The following is a 21,413-nucleotide window of genomic DNA, read 5'->3' as shown; positions in this document are numbered from 1 at the left end:
GGATATAATTTAGTATGATTCAAATCACTAGGGGAAAAACTAACAATCAATGACTATGAACAGGACAACTGGCTAAACCATTTAGCAACAATTAAAAGAATATATATTCCCCCAACCCTACTCCTTATACTTAAATAAATGTCAGATGTTAAGTATTTTATTTTTAACTGCTGCATTATATTTCTCACCTTGAGATCGGAAGTTCTGAGCATGGCACCAAAGGCAAAATACATAGGAAAGAGACTGATAAATTTGACTATACAAATTTAAAGTTTTTATGTGGCAATTTATGACACAAACAAGGTCAAGGGAAATGATAAACTACGAAAATTTGTTTACAAAACACAGGGTGTCCCAAAATATATAAATATACACTTTGAATAATTATTAATTCCAATGAGCTAAATCTGAAAGAAAGAAACATCAATTGAGCTATCAGTTGTTGAAGTGTATATACATTTTTGGGGAGCCCCTGTATATGACAGCTAAGAGTGAAAATTACTATAATACAAAGGGCTTTTTCAAACCAATAAAAGACAAACATGCCAAGTACTGAGAAAAAAGAAAAGTCACCAAGACAGAATTACAAATGACCAATCCACATGAAAAATAGTCAAGAAAATACAAATAAAACACTGAAACAGCATTTTCACCTACCAGATTAACGAAGATTAGAGATATCAGTAATGCCTAGTGGTGTTGAAGCTTTCTGCTGGTGAGAGTATAAACTTCCTGTGAGATTCCTCTGACAATATGTAGTAAATATAAAATGTAAATAGTGGTTTTCATTACAACAATTTCACTTCTAAGAAGTTAGCCTAAGTAATAATTGCATACAATTATGCAGACTTGTATAAGGATAATAAACATCTGGAAACATTCTAAGTGCCCAATAGAGTACTGATGAGATAAATTATGATTCAAACTTTTTAATGCAAGCATTATTAACATGGAGGATATGTTGATGAATGAAAGAAGCATATTACAAAACTACATGCATAGTTTGACCTCATTATGGGAAGAAGGAGAAAAAAGGAGAAAGAGGAGGAGGTGGAGGAGGAGGAGGAGGAGGAGGAGGAGGAGGAGGAGGAGGAGGAAAAAGCAGGAAGAAGAGAAAAGAAAGGAAGGAAGGGAGGGGATAGTTTGGATATATAAAGACCTGACTCTCCCATGAACCAAAAGGGCTGTCCAAAGGTTAGCTCAAGGTCTATGAAATCCCAGCAATGAGAACTAGGCTTGCAGTCAGAAGACTTGGCCCACAATTCAAGTCACATATCTGCCTGAATCCATTTTCCATTCTAAATTATGGTAAACAATAACCCCTAACATTCCCACCACACAGAACTGTTGTGAGAATGAAGTGAAAGACCACGTACAAACAGAAACTAAGGTGGAGATAAATAAAAGCTATGAGCCGCACACACACACACACACACACACACACACACACACACACACACAATCAGCCAGGAAACAATGAGCTCTGTATCTGGGCAGTGCCCCACTTTGGGTTCCTAGTCTAGAAGGGAGCTCAAGACTGGATCTTAGTGCCCACCTCTCCACACTGTCCCAAGACAGCCAACAGGGAAGGTCCTTCCTTCCTTCCATCCCCACCGTGGGACCCAGCTTTATGTCTGGCACTCATTACCCAACTCTGGGTGCCACCTGACCTGTCCTTCGATAGAAGGACCCACATTCTCCCAGGAAGACGAACTGTCAGTCTCCTGAGATGCCCTCCCCCCTTAACCTGGAATCCACTTTGGGGGGAAAAGAGCAATATAGCGGTAAAGCTACCAGGCGACTTTAGAAAGCTGAAAGCTGCTTTCATGTTGATGAGAAAGCTGTTAGGAGCGAACTGCAGAAAGATGGCACATCCTTTTCGCAAATGCTCAGCACCTGCTTCTGTTAAGGATTAACACTGAGGGACTCTGTTACAATTTGGAACATCTAGAGGAAGTAGCAAAGTCCTTGCTTTTGCTATCTTAGTAGTCTTGCCTGAACAGTTTTCATATTTCTGCACTGTACCCAAAAGTGCATTTTACTTAATAGTTATTTTACCTAGAATTTTTTATGCTAAGCAAGTAGGATTTCCCAATGACAATTATGCTAAGTTTCCATGCGGACAACCGTAGCTTGTTCAGAAATTAATTCTAGAGCTGGAAATTAGGGGGACTATGAAAACACTTGTTTACATAACCAGTATTAAAAAAAAAGGGGGGGGGAAGAGCCTGGCTGGCATGGCTCAGTGGTTGAGTGTTGACCTATGAGCCAGGAAGTCACGGTTCGATTCCCAGTCAGGGCACATGCCCAGGTTTTGGGCTCGATCCCCAGTGTAGGGCGTGCAGGAGGCATGCTCATAATTTCCCTCTCTTTCTCTCTCTCCCTCCCTCCCTCCCTCTGTATCTGGGCAGCCCCTCCCCCTTCATCTCTAAAATTAAAAAAATTATTTTTAAAAAGGAAGAGGAGGAGAAGGAGGAGTAGGAAAGGCTTAGATTCTCGCTTGAGGCAGAGGAAAATCCTTATTCATCAGCGATCCTACCCTATATAATCACAATAATGTGTAATGATTCCAATTTTCATTCAAGCTGTGAAAACAGTATGAGTTTGAATTGTTGCACATAAAAAGTAGAAAGCTGTCTGCATCAATCTATTGAGAGCTCTACTCTATAATTCACCTGAAACGAGAGCAGGAATAGTTCTAAATGTGGATCCTAAGTTGTGGTCTGAGGTAGTACTTCAGAGGATGAAGGACAATTATTTCTAATACTGCCCCGTACTGGCAGGGGCCAGGGCTGACAGCTGGCACTGAACGCCCAAGTGTCGGGATATTACCTCCATCTCTCTGACTCCTCCCAAGGGCATGGATGCACCTGGGGCTGGAGCCCTCAGGGCGGAGCAACCGCATGGACAGTTTGCACCTGTTCCTATTGTCTGCTCATCTGCCTACAAGCCCAGGCTACTCAAATCTGTCCCTCACCAATAAGCCCAGGAAGCCGGTGGAGAACCCGCCAGCCCACCCTGTGGGCAAGGCTGTCCCTTTTCCTCAGGGCTGCAATGTTTTCCAATTCTCGGATCCTGTTCTTGCACGCCGCACCCGGAGGTTGTGCAGTGTAACTGTGCTCCCTTTGTCTCCCCCACGCTTCTTATTCTCCAGGCCTGGAAAGGGAGGGGGGAGGAGAAACCACTGTTACTTAGGGAAATCGCGAACTCTGCTTTTCTTCTCCGTTGGCTTCTTACGGAGCCTTGGAGTTACATGTAAGTCAGGGAGGAAAGTTAAGTACACATTCACTCTGGAAGTCAAATCTGCACTCCACCTGCAACGCAGCATCGTCACTGTAGGCCCAGGCCGGCCTCCACCTAATGCGTCATGGTTCATGATAGAGAGGCAGCCGTAGTTGCTGTAGGTAAAAGGGATGATCACGTTACCCACATTGTTCGCCCTCCCCTGGAAACACATGGATTCTGGCCATGGGCTTGATATTGTTCCAACCCAGTGTTACTATGTGAATCGAAAGGGGAGCACAGAGCACTTTTATGAGACCCTCATTAATAAAAATAATTAACCAAGGCTGCTATAAATATTCATATTCAAGAGAATGGTCAAAATTCACAGAATATTTTTCCTCAAACCAACACTTATGGCTTTTGAATACATAAGACTAATGGGACTGTATCAAACAGACATTGCAGGGAACATACACTTTCTAATTAGATGTCAATTAATTATAGGAAAAGGGCTGCTCTACAGTGTTTGACAAGTTGGCCTGGGTCAATGATCTCTATCCTTTTCATGACCTTTTTCACAGTCAAATTCTAATCCAAACTTAAGTCCATCTCACCCAGTCGGTGTTGTTCAGTGGTTGAGCACTGACCTATGAACCACGAAGTCACGGTTCAATTCCCAATCAGGGCACATGCTTGGGTTTCAGGCTCGATCCCCATTGTGGGGCATGCAGGAGGCAGCCAGTCAATGATTTTCTCTCATCAGTGATGTTTTATTTCTCTCCCCCCTCCCTTCCTTTCTCTGAAATCAATGAAAATATATTTAACACACACACACACACGAACAAAAAAACTTAAGTCCATCTCATTGCTCATTGTAAAAGAATGGATTCCAAATTAATTAACAAAGATGCTATAAAAGAAGACACAGAGATCCTCTTGCATTCAATGTCTGGAGGAGCTGTCTCTCGGGCCTCACTCAGAGGAAGATGCAGGCCCAGCCCATGTGATCTGTAGCCCGTGGTCAATATTCCATCATATATCAAGGGTCTCAAGTTCATAGACACCAAACTGGTCGTGTATGTAGCAGGGGAGACGTCAGCAATTCCTGAGTTTCCTCCTTTTGGGGGGTTCCATAGCTACCATCTTGAATCCAGGAATGGGGCCAAGCTGGGAATGGAGGACGTCCACAGGCCCCCACACACCTGGATGGAAGCCACGCACCTGGATGGAAGGTGCTCTATGCAGACACCTGAGAAGCTGTCATAACATCTGCCGCAGCAGCAGTGCATCCGCCCCATGTAGCACCCATCTGCAACCAAGACATGGAGGAGGAAAGAGAGTCCATTGGCACACTTTGGTTTTCCCATGGTGCATCCCTGTGAGCAGCCCAGGCACATTCATGAGAAGCTGCATGAGAGAGGAGCCACCACTCTGAGTGGCCAGGGCAGCCATCACTCACCTGGCTCTTCCCCTGGGACAGGAGGGCATCCCCACTACCCTAAGGTGCAGAGTTACTCATGCCTTTTGCCTGCTGAGTGTCCGTTGTGCCCAGGACAACCTCACCCATATCCCTTTGACCCTCTCAATCCCAGCCTCTTCATGGCCCCAGCCCCATCCTCCCTCCGCTGCACTCATTTCTCAAAAACAGGCTCACATACCACACTGCTATGAAGGAGAGGAACGCGAGCACCATCACGACAGCCACGGAGCCCAGCCCAACGCCTACCATCTGCTGCAGCGTGCGTGATGAATCTGTGGGACAAAACCACACACTGAGCCCACAGAGCCCAGATCACGCCCGCCCAGGAGGCGCACACCCACCTGTGCTCACCCCGTTTTAACCCCAAACTTGGCTCCATGTAACAAACCATCCCTGAAATGCCCAGAGAGCCTCCTGTCCCCTGGTTGGCCCCGAGGATGCGGGGCCTCAGGAAAACAGTGCCAGGGTATTTCTGAAAAGGAGGCATAAAACCAGGCCACACTCAAGTCACAAGGGAGGAAAAGACGGACCTTGGAGAGCATACAAATGCAGCGCACTGTGTGCTTTGGTTGGTCCTCTCTCAAGTCAATCACACTGGCTAGACTTATGGGCAGTTTTCCTTTGCATTGAGGAAGAAGTGGTTTCGACATACTTGGATTTTTTGCTCGAAAAATGATAGCTCCAATAGTTGAATAGAGCAAATCAATCCTGTCTGTTGGTAGAGGTATCTCTGATTTTCCCTACGCATCAGCAAGAGTGGTACCTCCCTGTTCTGCTCAGGTTCCCCTGGGGACAAAATAAGAACGTTGATGTAAAAGCTCTTTGAAAGACATAAATATTTCTATTTGGGGTGCATCACCTGCCAACTTCCGGGAGATCCCTGGTTATAAACTGGAAAAGACTCACATGTGAGGTACACATTTGGGCCCAGTAACTGTCATGTTCACTTCTGTCATGTACTAAACTAGTGGCCATGTTTTAATTTGCAAACACTTATTTAGCACTTACTACGTGACAGACCCTGTTCTAATTACTTCCCCTAACCACCCAGTGGGTACTATTTTTTCACAGCAGCACCTAGACTAGCCTGTAAATAAATGAGAGAAAATGGGTGTACACCAGGGGCCCAGAATTTGTGAGGCTATCTAGACCTCTGCCAATCACAATTATGAAGGTTTTATTTTATTTTTTAAATGTATTTTTATTGATTTCAGAGGGGAAAGGAGGGGAAGAGAGAAAGAGAAACATTAATGATGAGAGAGACTCGTTGATCGGCTGCCTCATGCTCGCCCCACACTGGGGATCGAGCCCACAACCCAAGCATATGCCCTGATCAGGAATCGAACTGTGACCTCCTGGTTTGTAAGTCGATGCTCAACCACTGAGCCACACCGGCTGGGCTAGGCTTATATCTTGATATAAATCTTATCTGGATTATTTAATTTGACAAGTACACCCCTACTATGCTTTGTTTTTCATCAAACTGTACTTCTGGTTCCCTACCAATCATTCAACCCAATTCCATAAATTCTGATTAAGCACCTAATGTGTGCTGGGTACTACTCCAGTTCTCCAAATGGTCTCCCTCCAGGGTAGGAAATCTGGTAAGAAAAGACAAGTGTACCATTGTTCTAAAGCAGGGGTGGAGAACATCTGGCCTGCAGGCCATATAAGGCCCATGAAATCATTTAGTCTGGCCTGCCAAGGCATTAGGGGTGAGTTAATTAAATGTTTGACCATATATAGCAGGCTCATTTTTAAGTTGGTAATTTTGTATGGCCCTCGAAGGATGTTATAAATACCCAAATGGCCCTTGGCAGAAAAAAGGTTCCCCACCCCTGCTCTAAAGTATGGCAGAATGGCTAAAGAGAGGAAGAAATAGAGATCCTGTCCCATCGAGCATATAGAAAAAGCTTCAGGAATAAGGTGGCACTTGGTTTAAATCTTGAAGAACAGGTGGGACTGTAATAAGGAGAGATTACTGGAAGGGTATAGGGCAATCCAGATGGAAGTAAGCATGTAATCGTATGAGCAAGACATTAAGGAGAGAAGGCAGGGCCATATCCAGCGAGGGCTGATATATAAGTTTGCGTGAAGAAGAATGAGAGATGCAATTAGAAATGTACATTGGTGTCACACTGAGGCTTGGAAATAAAACTAAAAAGTCATGGAGAACTATGGAAAACTGTCAGGGGAAATAATAAAATCAGAGCTGAAGTCTAGAAATATGAGTCAGGTGGTGGCGTGCAGGCTAGGGAGAAGAGGGAAACCCTGAACACTTGTGATGGGAAATGAGATAGGAGGCTTTACCAGTCGTTGAATGCTAGGAAGTGAACACAGAGATGAAAATCAGAGAGGCATGCCCAGTCGTGCAAAATGTGGGCAGAAAGAGAAAGAGGAGAAGTGACTGACTCAGAGGTTTCTGTCTGCAGCTGAAGAATGTTCCCTGATTGCAGTTTATCATTTCCTATGTATTAAATGACCTCGCTTTGCGACTCAAGAACTCAGACTCACAGTCCTTTGTGGCTGGAAGGGATCGCAGAGACCTTGGGAAGAGGCCACCGAGAATCAGCCAAGTTAAATATCATTTCAGGCCATTCGGCTGATTAGTAGCAGATCTCGGGCAAGGAAGCCCGGCTTTTGCGTTTCCCATCAAACCCACTGCTGGTTCCCTGGTAACCATCACAAAGCCCTTTTACGGGCAATTTGTGAAAGGTAAACATCATAATTCATGACTGGGCAAAGGAAAGAATGGGCCTTTTGCTTGGCACGAGTGAAATGGAACAATTTCTCCTTTTCACAGAAGAGATTGCCAGAGGTTAGTGTACAACACAGGTTAATTATGTACATAGAAAAATATGTGCTAGCATTCCCCTCGGAATTTCAACATACCCATGGGTGTTCTATTACCTCCAGATCTTTCCAGTAGTTTGAATTCAAAGGTTCAAACTCGCTTTCAGTGTTGGTCCTTAATTTGAGAGGCGGGGGCGGGGGGAGGGGGGGACTGCCAAATGCCGCTTAGATATTTCCAAAGCGAAGTCCTTCCTGTTTAACTTAATCATAGTAGAATGCAGCCAGCTCATTGGCCATTTCTTTCTACCCAGTTTGAGTGTTTGCCAATCACAGTGGCTGAAAGCAGTAGCATCTGGAAGTTATCAATTCTATGTCTGTCCGGGATACTTGCACATCTCTATTCTTCTGAAAAAAGCACCTCTTTTCCTTGTGGCCACTCCATTCCCACCCTTAGCGCTTCAGGGAATGGACTGGCAGAGAAATGTCCCAGTGTTGAATGTCTGGCTGTTCCTTGTGGCTTTCATTCAACTCCAAGAAAGGGAGCTTAGCCTGTCTGCACCCAGAAAGGAATAGCACACATCTTTGTTAAGCAAGGTCCTCACTTATTATGCTGCGTGAAATACGTCACACAAAGAAGGACAAATTCTATATGAGCTCCCTTTTATGTAGAATCTAATGAAGCTGAACTCATCAAAACAGAGAATAGAATGGTAGTTGCCAGGGGATGGAGGAAATGGGGAGATGTTGATGTAAGGGTACAAACTTCCAGTTATGAGATGTTCTGGGGATCTACTGCATAGCATGGTGACCATAGTTAACAATACTGTATTGTAAACTGCAAAGTTGCTAGGAGAGTAGAGCTCCTATTTCATCTATATATGTAAAGAGCCAGGGTCCATAACGACCGAAGGCTGACCAAACACCAGAAGTCAGTGCTGGGCTGCCGTGGCGACCCAGCACTGACTGCAGCCTGTGCTGGCGAAGGGACCCAGCACTGACTGCTGAGGGAGCTGCAGATCAGGCCCGAAGAGAGGCCTGCAGAGAGAGAGGCAGGGTCTGATCCGCAGCCTCTGTGGCAGCTGTTGATCAGCTGTTGCCTCTCTCTTTCTCTCTGGGCTTCGCCAGCAGCCGTGCCTCTGTTTCTCTCCAGGCCTCTGTGGAGGCTACTAATCAGACCTGCCTCTTTGATCAGGCCCAGAGAGAGGCCTGGAGATGCTGATTGGCATAGAAACCGACCAATCAGAACCTAATCTGGGTGAAGTGCCAGAAGCCAATGGCTGTCTAGGAGGCAGAGCTTTTGACGCTGACTGGCATCGAAACCGATCAATCAGAACCTAATCTAGGTGAACAGTGAAGGCAGAACCTAAGGTGGGGGCTGAGGAGGGGTTTTAAGGGCAACAGCTGTTTGGTGTAAGGTGTAAGAAAGCGGTTCAATTTTTTAATGACCGTTTTGGCAATATAGTACATATGGCTGGCTATCAGTCCAGATATAGGGATTATGTGTTTTTGTCTCCCAAGAGCATCTCCTCCTGCTGAAAAAGGCTCCCTCTCCCATTTAAGCAATCCTATCCTATATAATCTATCTATACTAATAAAAGGGTAATATGCTAATTAGACCGGGTCGACCTGCCATCTTCCGGACGTCCAACTTCCTTCTAGACAAAGCCATCTTGGTGGGGGCCGAGGCAGAAGCCATTAGGGGCGATTGGGCTAGCAGGGGAGGGGAGTTGGGGGCAAGATCAGGCTTGCAGGGAAGGGCAATGAGGCAGGCAGAGGCAGTTGGGGGCAACCAGGGCGGCAGGGGAGGACAGTTGGGGTCAAGATCAGGCCAGCAGGGGAGGGCAGTTGGGGGTGAGATCAGGGCAGCGGGGGAGGGCAGTTGGGAGAAAGATCAGGCTGGCAGGGAGGGCAGTTGGGGGCGATCAGGCTGGCAGGGGAGTGGTTAGGGGCAATCAGGCAGGCAGGCAGGCGAGTGGTTGGAAGCCAGCAGTCCCAGATTTTGAGAGGGATGTCCAATTGCCGGTTTAGGCCCACAGGGATTGGGCCTAAACTGGAAGTCAGACATCCCCTGAGTGGTCCCAGATTGGAGAGGGTGCAAGCTGGGCTGAGGGGAGCCCCCTCCCCAGAGCACAAATTTCATGCACTAGGCCTCTAATGTGTGTGTGTGTGTGTGTGTGTGTGTGTGTGTGTGTGTACGTATATGGTTATTTTGTGAGATGATGGAGGTGTTAAGTAACTTTATTGGGGTAGTCATTTTATAATACACATGTATGCCAAATTATACACATTATACACTTCAAACTTACATGATATCATGCCAATTATATATTCATTCTATCTCAATAAAGCTGGAGATAAGAGAGCAAGAGAGAAACCTTCACTGTCTGGCCATCCATAAGCTAAGATGGTTCGTGGTCAGGTACTACCCTTCCCAACTGAAAAACCAAGTCCTCTACCCTTGGTGAAGTTGGTGTGAGTAGAGTAAAAAGAGGAGAAATAAGCTGAGGGGATGAGCAGACAAATGAAGAAAGCCTAATTCCCCAGGTCCCCCTCAAGCATTTCCTGCTAAGTCCCCTCTAATGACAGGGTAGGAATCTCCCTGAAAGCAAGGTTACATCCGCTCTTCCTCACCACCCCAGCCTCTTGTTGTATGCTGCTCTGAAGCAAGGGACAGGATGTAAGGGGTTAAACTGATACTGCGGGCTACGGGCAGAATTCCTCAGGAAGTTGCTAGGACTCATAAACCACAGGGAAAGGGTCCAGACTCAAAGGTCGTAAACTTGACAAGATTTCTGGTATTAGCTATAAACTAATGGAATTCTGGGAATCAAGTCCCCTGGCTGGCTGCTGGGGAAATCCCAGCCTGGCAAACAAGGACCTGTCATGGCTTAATCCCTAAGGCAAGCCCCCGCCTGGATAAGTGCATGTAGGAAGCAGAAGGTTTAAACTGCACAGCACTCAGCGGAGCTCCTCCCAGCTCATCCCTTCGATGTGGCTTCGGAGGAAATAGACAAGGCTACTCCCCAACAGGCAGACCCAGGAAAAGACCGAGGCAGCCCAACCGACTGATCAAGTGACCCATTCTGCGGCCAGGGCAAGGGGTGCTTGCTTTTCCTCCCCAGCATGAGGTGGTCATTGTTCTAGGCCCCCTGACCAGTGCACAGTACTGTAGTTTTTCCTCCTTTCTAAGTGAAAGTACTTATTGTTTTTCTTTTCATAATATATACTGTGGTTTGAGAATGGCAGCCGTTTCGTCGTGGATTGCTAAACAGATCATGAGAAGCACATCTGGATTTGATGGAGAGGAATGGAACCATGCCCGGGAATCTTGGTCTTGGAGCTGGAGGCAGTCAGAGACCCCCGTTTGAGTTATCTTCCACGAGGGTGCCACTTGTGGTTGTGTGGCGGATCATTCCATTTCCTTAATGGAAGATGTCTTTCTTAATGGTATGTGTGTATGTATGTGTACATGCAAAGCAGCCAAACGGCTGACAGCAATGGGCTGCTGTAGCTCTTTGTTGTCGTCTGCCAACATGTTTTTCTGTGCCTCTTTTCCTGATGGGGATCATGCCCCCCTCCTACTGCAACGCTGATGGGGTTGTCTATCACATCGATCTGCCCCCAACCAGTCATATGAGTAAGCCCCAAACCCAAGAGAGACCAATCATCGTACCCCATCTCCTGTTTACAGTGACTCATCCAACAGACAGTCACATACCCTAGGAGAAAAGGCGTTCCCTGAACTGAAGAACTTTCTGTGCCTACTGAAGTTGCTAAGGTGTGGTAACTGGGGCCCATCCCTCCCTACCACATGGCTTATAGTTAAAGAAAATGATGCCAACTCACACTTAGAAACAGAGCAGAGACAACAGACAGAAAGAGAGAATCCCACACATGGTGCTGAGTCCCAAGTCCCAGTCCCTGGGGTCCTGGGGATGCTGCTCTTATGGGACTTCCATAAACTCCCATCCTTAGACTCCCATTCTTTTCAGCTTTCTCTTAAGCTACTATGAGATGGGTTTCTGTCACCTGTGACAATTTCAAAAGAAATCTCATTAACATACACTTGATGCTGAAGACTGGACATAGAGATGAGGACAGCGTTCATAGCAGAAAAGGGTTTTACCTTTCACCTGAGCCCACACTGCACAGGAGCATCTTCTCACCTGTAACGGCAAACACAGCAACATGTGTAAGCAGATGGCACAAGCTGTCCGTCAGCATACCTCACTCTCCAAGTTTCAGCTCTTAATTTGAACTAGAACATCTTTGAAGTCTCATCTAGCTCCAACATATTACATCTCAACCATGTGATCACCAGGTGTTCAGGGGACTGGCAAGTGACCCCAGGGATCACTTCGATAGCTTTCCATCGATCTCAGAAAGCGCACCCTGTGGGTAAACAACAGGAATGGCAATAAGCTTCATTCCCCTTGTCAGCGCTGAGCAACTGGCACTGACCCACAGGAGAATGATGTTGAAAAGATTCTGAGGACAGATCCAGGCTCAGCAAGAAGTTTTGATGTACGTGATAGGCAAGGCTACTAGAACTCCTGGCACATAATACTTCACCTATAATGATGACACTTATCTGGCAACCACATTTGCCCAAACGTAGCCAAGAACCAGGAAGAAAGGGAAAAGAACATGTATGGCCCGACCTAGGTGGCTCAGTGGTTGAGCGTCGACCTATGAACCAGATCACAGTTTGATTCTCGGTCAGGGCACATGCACAGGTTGCAGGCTCCTTTCCAAGTAAAGGGTGTGTAGGAGGCAGTCGCTCAATGATTCTTTTTCATCATTGTTGTTTCTCTCTCTCTCTCTCTCTCTCTCTTTTCTTCTCTAAAAGCAATAACAATATATTCTAAAAAATTATTAAGATGGTACATTTTATTTTACCACAACTAAAATTAAATATTTTTTTAAAATCACTACTATAATGTTCTGGAATTAGACGGTGGTGGGGGTTGCACAAGCTTGTGAATACACTAAAAACCACAGAATTTTTCACTTTAAATGGGTAAATTATATGGTATGTGAATTTTATATCAACAAAGCAGTTTAAAAATGAGTAAGTCACTACTGATTTTAATATGACTATAACACTAATATATTTGAAACCCTTGGGGTAAGTAGTTGCGATTCAAATATGCAAGTCCACATATACATTTTTTCAAAGCCCCTCATCTCCTTTAGCATCCCTAAAAACAGGCACATGTTCCACTCAGCTGTATGAAAAGGAGGTAACAATGACATCACAGGAAAGCTTCCTATTAACTAAAATTTTTATCATAACCTCCCGCTTTATTCCCTCTGTCATAGACTCAATGTTTGTCCCCCAAAATTCATCTGTTGAGCCTTAACCCCAGTGTGATGATATTTGGAGGTAGGGCCTTTGAAACTTACAGAGTTCAACCATCACAATGTTTATTCCAGAAGACCTTCCATCCCTGGCTGACTGATCCAGGTCATTATATTTATTTATTATGTGATGAGTATTCAGTTCTACGTCTCACGGAAGAACCACAGCTGGGAGAACACAGCCTTTCTAAGGACAGGGGAGAGGAGAGTGAGGCCTGTGCAATAGCCACAGACGTGATGGACAATAGGGCAGGACTGAGCTTAATGTGCCCTCCCCCCTGCTTCCGGAAGAATGAGGGGAGGCTGCAGCCTGGCAGGAGAATGGGAAGTGACAAGAGATCTAGAAATTCCTCTCCAACTCGGGCTTCCGCAATGCACTGGAATGAGGGCGTCTGTGAAGCGTCAGAGGAAGAACCAAAACCGAATCAGTCCAAACGCAGGTCCAACCAGGTCCTCCAGGAAGTTGAGACTATCACCCTCCATAGAGGTTTCACCTGCCCATCCTTTACCAAGGCCAAGGGTTCAACACATTCTTATGGTTATTATGTGCAGTGTCCATCTCAAACACTGGAAAAACAAATGTTCAACCATTCAAATTTCACGTGAAGAAGAAAATAGTTCAGAAGAGCTTTTAAAGAAATATACCTTATTCCATTCGCTTGTGATTCGTAATATAATGCAATAATCATTCCCTGCTTTCAAGGGTGCATTATAATATTTCCCATAATACAGTCTGTCTCCAATGGAGATCTCCATGGCATCATCTGGAACATGTCTGGCCAGTAGTTCTGCAGCCACATAGCCATCGGTATGAGAAGTATTGCTAAAGAATGAGGTCGCCCCTTCAGAATCACAAGAAAATGTGCTTTGGAGGGCCAGGGGAACCACTAACACCTGATAGGAACTGGAAGGAAAAAGAAAATGTCTATCAGACTCTTGCTTAGGGAGTCATTCATTCATTCATTCATTCATTCATTCATTCATTCATTCATAGTTAAGCACTGCAATGAGATAAGCACTTATCTGAGCACTGGAGCTACAACACTGGACAGAAAAAAAGTCCTTGCCCATGTGAAATTTAGTCTGACTGCTCCAACAGTCAAAGGAACTCCAGTTTTAACCTACAGCGTTATTGCCAGATGACACTGGGCGAGGGATGTCTTCATGTTCTGGCTACCGATGGACACCAAGCACATCTTTAGCTGAGAGAAGTGGTTGTACACATCACCGCCCTGGACATACAAGCCATAAAGTTGATCTGATCAGTGATTTTTCATGTAAAGCCCAGCTGTGGAAAGGGTTTAGTCGTCACGTGGAGGCTGGCTGTCCACAAGCGTTAATGTACTAAGTCTGCAAAAAGGCTCCAGGAAATCACATGGTAACCGAACATGGAACTCATGTGATTTACATTCCCTGCAGCTCACAGATTGATAGCAAAGTTCATGTGAAATCAATGAGAAGAAGGGCGTGCACAGTCACCATGGCTTCATCTCATCTGACAACATCCCGAAACAACCAGACTGGCCAAATGTCACATGTGTATTGTGAAACCGTTCCCTAACTGTGGGCACAGAAACACGTGAGCAATCAGGTGTCATTTTGTCACGTGTATTTTTATTTATCCCCCCAAATAGAAAACCTGTCAGTGAAAGGAAGTCTAAGAATAAAATTTCACTGAGAATGAATCACGCCTTCCCTTTCGTTGCCCTCTCCTCAGTACATATCACCTGACCCTGGTGCAGTAATTGTTTGAACATCTGCTTTCTCGATCAGGCTTGAGGGCAGATATTGGAATGATTTACTCTCATATCTTTGCAACTCCTTACCCTGGTCTTTGGCTGTGACTGACTCCCCACTAATGTTTCCTGTGTTAAAACTTCAGTAAAGAGAGAAAAACATGCATCAGCATCAGATATGATTAGGGTAATTTCCAAAAGTCATTAGGCCACATAATTCTGTTTTAGCCATAAATGCACACTTCCTGTTCCACATTCATACTGCCCCACCTCCTGCTTGCTAAAGGCCCATGTGTCACTGGGCTAAGGAAAGAGAGCCCTCCCCCACAGCAGGTGTTGGGTTTGGAACGTCTCCATTCCAAACATCAGAGGTGTCCTCAGGGCCCTGATTTCCACAAAGTGTGGGTTCACTTTCGGGCAAAGTGTTTTCTACGAAAGGGACAAGCTAAAGCCTGCAGGGCAATGAGGTGTCACTGTCATCACCAGTAAACATTTACTCAGCGCCCACTGGCTACAAGGAAACACCTGTCACACACACTTTCCTGGGGACTTGAAGGTTTCCCAGTGAATCATGGCTGCAGGGAAGAAAGTAAAAGTTGCAGCAGCTCCATCCTGCCCATAAGCGTATCTTCAAATCCCTCTCATCTTTCCACATAGGTGGTGCTGCTCAAGTGCAAAGTCAAGGTTCACCTGAACTATTTGACTGTGCATTGTCCATTGAAGGCACTATTCACGTGGCAGAAAGCAATCTCCCCAGTTAGCATGGTCATAATCACCTGAGCTGCTTGATAATTATACAAACTTCTAGCCCCCCTGCCGGCACTACTGGTCAAAATCTCCAGGAGTTTCCCTCAGTGGGTAGAGTGTTGGCCAGCAGACCAAAGGGTCTCAGGTTCAATTCCTAGTCAAGGGCACATACCTCAGTTGCAGGTTTGGTCCCCAGTCCTGATTGGGGTGCATATAAGAGGCAACTGGTCGATGTGTCTCTCACATTGATGTTTCTCTCTCTCTCTCTCTCTCCCTCTCTCTCTCTCTCTCTCTCTCTCTCTCCCTCCCTCCCTCCTTCCACCCGAACCTCAGTCCTCCCTCCCACTCTCTCTCTCTAAAGATCAATGGGAAAAAAATATCCTTGGGTGAGGATTAAAAATAATCTTCAGGAGTTGACTCTGAGAATTTGTCTTGCTAGTAACACCATTCAGGTGACTCCTGTGATCTGGCAAGTGTGGGAGACACCACCATTGAGAAAGCCCAGGAACAGGCCGCATCATCTACCCCAGGTCACCAAGCTAAGGAAGAAAGCCTCGGTCCCAGAGCCCCTGCTCCACCATGTGCCCCCAGCCACTGCCCTTTATCAATAATGCATCGCACACTGGCAAAGCTGCTACTCCCAGCTCAGATCAGACACAGCAGTCAGGCGGAGGACACCACCCCACTGGCCTGCTGGTAACTAGCCCTGATGATACTGGGGGGGCAGTTGAGGCTGTTTAGAACAGGACTGTTCTGGAAGAACTTTTCCCCTCTTTCTCAGCACACCCTCCCTTGAGTCACTGGAAGGACTTTTCCCCTCTTTGTCATCACCACCCCCCTTTGAATGACTCACAGATCTCCACTTCCTGTTTTGGAGGCACAGGCCTGCACAAGCCATAAGGGTAGACTGTCATTTGGCTTTTCTTTTTGCCTTGCATCATTATTTGTTCCAAATATCACATTTTCTCTTGCAAATGCTCTCAGGTAGTGATGTCACAACTTCTGTTGCCTTTATAACAACAGAATTACAGTGCATTCCAGTCACTTGACAGGAATCAAGAAATAGAACAATTTAGGCAACATCCATCCCTGGAAAGGCCTTTGAGCATTTACTGAACGTAAACTAATGGGAAGACAGAAGACGCCTAAGTTTCATTATCAGTGGACACACAAGTGTCCCCAGGTGTTCTTTTTTATAGTATCTCATGCTTGGATTGGACCGACGGGTCAAGAGAGATAAAGCCATGTCCGTTAGGTCAAGCATGGCGAGGCATTGCTATCTCCTTGACGTGTGCCTGTGGGGCAGTTGCTTATCTCTCCAGGCAAACCTCTATCTTCCTCTCTTAAAAAGGGGATACTTCTGCTTTCGGGACCCTATCATGACCTTTGTAAATAAAATGCTTAATTGAACACAATGTAGTCCTCCAACCGAGGTAAATTAATTCCATCCTACTACTATCTGGGATTCCAGAAGCAGTCATTAACTATGTGGTATTTTGCCTATAACTCAATACATGAGTGAATTAAAAGAATTATCCAAATGACCTTTTCAGAAGCCGCCCATCCTTAAGTAAAGGAAAATATGTACTGGTTTTGATAAATGTAATGATGCCCCTGATCCACCGCCACTAACAGGTACACGTGGAGATCTGAGTGCCAAGGAAAATGCCTGACATGTCCCAGACTCCCAACCATTGCTTGTCCAATGATCAAAGAAATGGACTGAATTTCTTGACCTGAGCTGCCTAAATGCTGGTCTCTGGTCCTTTGGAAGTCTCTGTATTTGTTTGGAAGGGGACTGGTTGAAATTAAGGGTCCAATCTGTACCCAACTATTCAAGTGCTGCCACCCAAAGATTCCAAAGCACTCCATGAGGATTCCTGGGCAGCCCTGGAAAAGGGGCTGCTACTGACCTGATAGGCCCGTTGTTCTCCTTGGCTTTCCTCAGTTTCAGGCGTGGGAGAGGCCCTCCGTGCACTGTGAAGAAATCTACTTCCGGAAGGGGAGGCTCTGAAAACATGTTGAAAAGAAGAAAAGAGTATGATCAGAATAAGTAGAAGCAGGAAGAAAGTGGTCCTCGTGGGGCCAACAAAAGGAAAGGTTTAATGTAAGAAGTGATGAGCATATCCGAGTACATGCTACAACATGGATGAATCTTGAAAACATTACCCTGAGTGAAATAAGCCAGACACAAAAGGACAAATACTGAATGATTCCACTTCTATGAAATAGCTATAACAGGCGAATCCATAGACACAGGGAAGTAGATTAGAAGTTGCCAAGGACTGAGGAGGCTGGGTCAGGGAATGTGGAGTTATTGCTTATGGGTCAACAGAGTTTCTGTTTGGGGTGATAAAGACATTTTAGCAATAGGTCATGGTGATAACACTGTAAATGTACTTAATGCCAATGAACTGTGTACTGGAAAATGGTTAAAATGGTACAATTTATGTTACATATATTTTGCCAGAATAAAGTAAGAAGCGATACCCGAGCACTGGTGGAGGGTGGGTGCTCTGGGCATTATCGTTCACTGAGTGGACAGGTCCCTGTTTGGTGGAGAAGACCAGCACGTTAGACTTCTAGATCCTTTACAATCACACAGTTCTCTGTCTTTAGTCTGCTTTCCCCGGCAATCAAACTCCCCAAATGGATTTTCCACTGGGAAGAGAATATACTAATTGTCTGACACCAGTGTTCTAGCATTTAACCAGAAGCTACCTTCATGTACCAGCTGCCATTCTGCCTTGTGGATGAACTGACCACTAACCGAATGCACTAGACGTGTCCTGTACATGCCTCATCTTATTTAATCTTCTCAACAATGCTATCGAGTAAATGAGATTTACAGACAGAGGGAGGAAGAGAGAAAGAGAAGGAATAAAATATGAGTATCCCCCCTTCTGGCCCTAAACTCTGCCATAATGAAATCAAGGACTGGGAGGCCAAAACAGACTCTATTTACCCAATTAGAATATACCTTTGAGGTAGAAATTCTCACTCCAAATTTTAATAAATAAAAATGTAGACCTTCCTAGATAGTTTTAAAAGCTCTATTGAAAATAGCAGAGACAGTTTTGTAATCACAAGAGGCTTAGAGCTATGATAAAGTTATACACCTGGGCGAGGGGAGGAGGGAGCCTATGGCACACAGAAAGAGCTATCTGCAGGAGCAGGAGGTGAGAGGGTGTGGGCAGCACTTCAGTATGGCGGACGATGAGTCCAGCTGGGTAGGGGCAGGCCATAAAGTGAGAGGTGTGGGTGGAGGTCAGATCTAAGTCCTAGAAATAAGAAGTCATTTAAAGATTCTTAGCAGACACCAGCGTGGCTCAGTAGTTGAGCATCGACCTATGAACCTGGAGGTCATGGTTCGATTCCCAGCACATGCCTGGGTTGTGGGCTCCATCCCCAGTGTGGGGTGTGCAGGAGGCAGCCAATCAATGATTCTCTTTCATCATTGATGTCTCTATCTCTCTTCTTCTCCCTTCCTCTCTGAAATTAAAAAAAAAAAAAAAGAACCTGACTGGTTTGGCTCAGTGGCTAGAGGGTCGGCCTGCATACTGGAGGGTCCCAGGTTCGATTCCGGTCAAGGGCATGTACCTCGGTTGTGGGGACATCATCAGTAGGGGGTGTGCAGGAGGCAGCTGATCGATGTTTCTCTCTCATCAATGTTTCTAGCTCTCTATCCCTCTCCCTTCCTCTCTATAAAAAAATCAATAAAATATATTTTTAAAAAAGATTCTTAGCAGATGCATATTTTAGAAGAACAATTTAGATGGCTCATTGGAAGATGAATTGGAAAAGAGCACGTGTACAGGCCATCTAAAATCTAGGTGAGCAGTGCTTGAGGTGTGAGGCAAGTGGCATGGAGACTGAAGAAGAGGGCCAGATGGGAAGAGATGGAACAGGAAGTGGTGGAAGACAAGGAAGGGGAAGGGATCTGGGCTTGGGTTTTGGCCTCTGAGTCAGTGGTGACCACCTTCATCAAGATCCAAGGGGAAAGTTCAGAAGCAGCTCCCTACTGGCCCTGTGAAGTTCGACGTGCTTATGGGATTGTCCAGCAGCCAGTTGGAAACACACATCTGATTGCTTCTCGGCCTCTTGGCTAAGATCAAGTGTAGAAATACAGGTCCAGAGCTCAGCAGCACACTGTGGTGGTGCCAGGGAGTCAGTCGTCAGTAGGAGAGGCTCTGGTTATTCGGGGGACAGTATAAATGCATCTGAGAAAAGATGGGCCCAGAGGGAACCACTGGGCAACCCAGGCCTCTAGGACCAAGTGGAAGAGTGAGAGTCCCTGTAGCTTTTGTTACGCAGCGCTAAATCTGGAATTTCTTCCAGTGTCACCAGGTATGGTCACTCGGATTATGTATGAAACCTGTGGAATTGCCGGGGACCCCGGGAGGCGACAATCAGGGCCTCACACAAAGGTGCTGAAGGCTGTTTCTAAGAGGCATCCAGAACGAGAGTCCATACTGACACTCCCCAGCGAGACCAGCAGGTTCCGGGTAAGGACCCGAAGCGGGGCAGGCAGCTGGCAAAGGCCCGGCCCATGCCCCACGGGAATGTGCCCCTTCCGGTTTGCGGCTTTCTGCCCCCAGCCCCCATGCTGCCACTGAGATGCCCTTCTGTTTGTGCTGTTCTGGTGTCTCGGTAAAGGTAAGTGGTTTTCATCACACATTTCCTGCTTTCCGCCCAGAGCGAGATGAACCTTTTCTCTGTGAGAACCCTCCAGAGGCTCTTTTAAGTTATTCCTCTGTGTGATCTTCCCCGAGATGAAAACCTCTAATTCTACTAACCTTTTCAAACCACCCGTTTCTCCCTTTCTCACCGCCCTCGCCCTCGGTAACCGCTCGCTCAGCTCTGAAAGGCGCATCCGCAGCCGAGCAGGAGGCGTCCGAGGCTCGGCCCAGGGCCGCCGGGTTTCGGTTCTGAATGTGCCGCTGCCATCAGGTTGATTCAGTCGCCTGTGCTTTCTGCTCGGCCTGCGCTGGGCCTTCCCACCTGAGGTTTCAACAGCCCGCTCCACCTCCCCAGGGTACACGCCTGAACCTCATCACGCTCATTCTCACTCCGCCACCTTTCGCGGTGAAAGAACGTTAACTTCCAGCCATTTTTCCCACGGTCCTGTTCCCCATCCCCCCAGCTGCTGTGCTTGGCAGATTTGTTCTCCTTTCCCTTAGCCTCGTGGCGGATTGAACCAAAATCAGATTTCAGGCAAGGAACGGGTGGTGTCTGCAGAGCGCAGTCCCTTCCTCTGGGCGTGTACGGTGGGAGGACCCAGAAGGCGACCCTCACAGCCATTCCCGGGTGTTGACAACATCCAGCCCCTCCTAGAAGCAAAGAACAATCTGGGGCTGCCCTGTGGGAAAACTTGAAAGAGTGTGGAGGACAGCAATGAAGAACTTGACCTGGAAAATATTACATATATTCTAAAATTACCATAATTGAAATAGTAAGACATAAGCACAGGGCAGGCAAAGGAACGGAAGAAGCTAGGACCATCTTGAAAGAGACCCAAATAATTGAAAAAAGATTTTTTTAAATAAAAAGATAATAAAGAGACCCAAATAAATAAATGAAAGTAAATAAGGGTGTGACATGAATAGTCTTCCCAAAGGTGACAGGAAACTGGCTTATCATTTGGGGGGATACTACCATGTGAATTTAGCCTTACACCACACATCCAAACCAATCCCAAATGGATCTAAGTTTAACCGTGAAAAGCAAAGATATTAAGAGCACTAGAAAACAAGAATTAATCTGATTCCAGGGTAGGGAAGGCTTTTCTTGGCATGACCAGAGGCAGAAACCATAAAGGAATCGATGGAATTGATCACATGAAAATTTTAAAATGTCAAAAAGAATATTGAAGTGTAAATAGCCTGGGGGTTGTGATAGATGGAACAAAAGATTCATTTCACTAATGTAGACAAACTATTAAAATCCATAGAGAAAAGAGGTAATGTAAGGGCAAATGTGTTAAAATTCCTCTAAAACCCACCAAAATGAACTTAAAGAACCAAAAACAGGAGAAAAATGTATTTGTACCAAAACCAAAGTCCCAACATCAT

General features: G+C 45.9%; 1 protein-coding gene across 9 annotated transcripts in view; it reads right to left on the bottom strand.

The window, feature by feature from the left end:
* Positions 1–2,382: 2,382 nt before the first annotated feature.
* SUSD1 (sushi domain containing 1) overlaps positions 2,383–21,413 on the bottom strand; it is an 81,278-nt gene continuing 62,247 nt past the window's right edge. For 3 of the 9 annotated variants that reach the window (XM_036330011.1, XM_036330015.1, XM_036330013.1), the window contains 5 exons: positions 17,256–17,352; positions 13,505–13,763; positions 11,625–11,664; positions 4,884–4,977; positions 3,410–4,534 (listed from right to left, as the gene is read on the bottom strand). In XM_036330011.1, coding sequence (XP_036185904.1) covers position 4,534; positions 4,884–4,977; positions 11,625–11,664; positions 13,505–13,763; positions 17,256–17,352 — 491 coding nt within the window. In that variant the 3' untranslated portion in view covers positions 3,410–4,533. The other 6 variants (XR_004971175.1, XR_004971176.1, XR_004971177.1 and 3 more) reach the window with 6 other exon arrangements.

The sequence above is a fragment of the Myotis myotis genome, unplaced genomic scaffold (genome assembly GCF_014108235.1).
Source record: "Myotis myotis isolate mMyoMyo1 unplaced genomic scaffold, mMyoMyo1.p scaffold_m19_p_12, whole genome shotgun sequence".
Classification (NCBI taxonomy): domain Eukaryota; kingdom Metazoa; phylum Chordata; class Mammalia; order Chiroptera; family Vespertilionidae; genus Myotis; species Myotis myotis.
The sequence above is the reverse complement of the archived record's forward strand: the minus strand, read 5'-3'. Positions and strand labels throughout refer to the sequence as shown.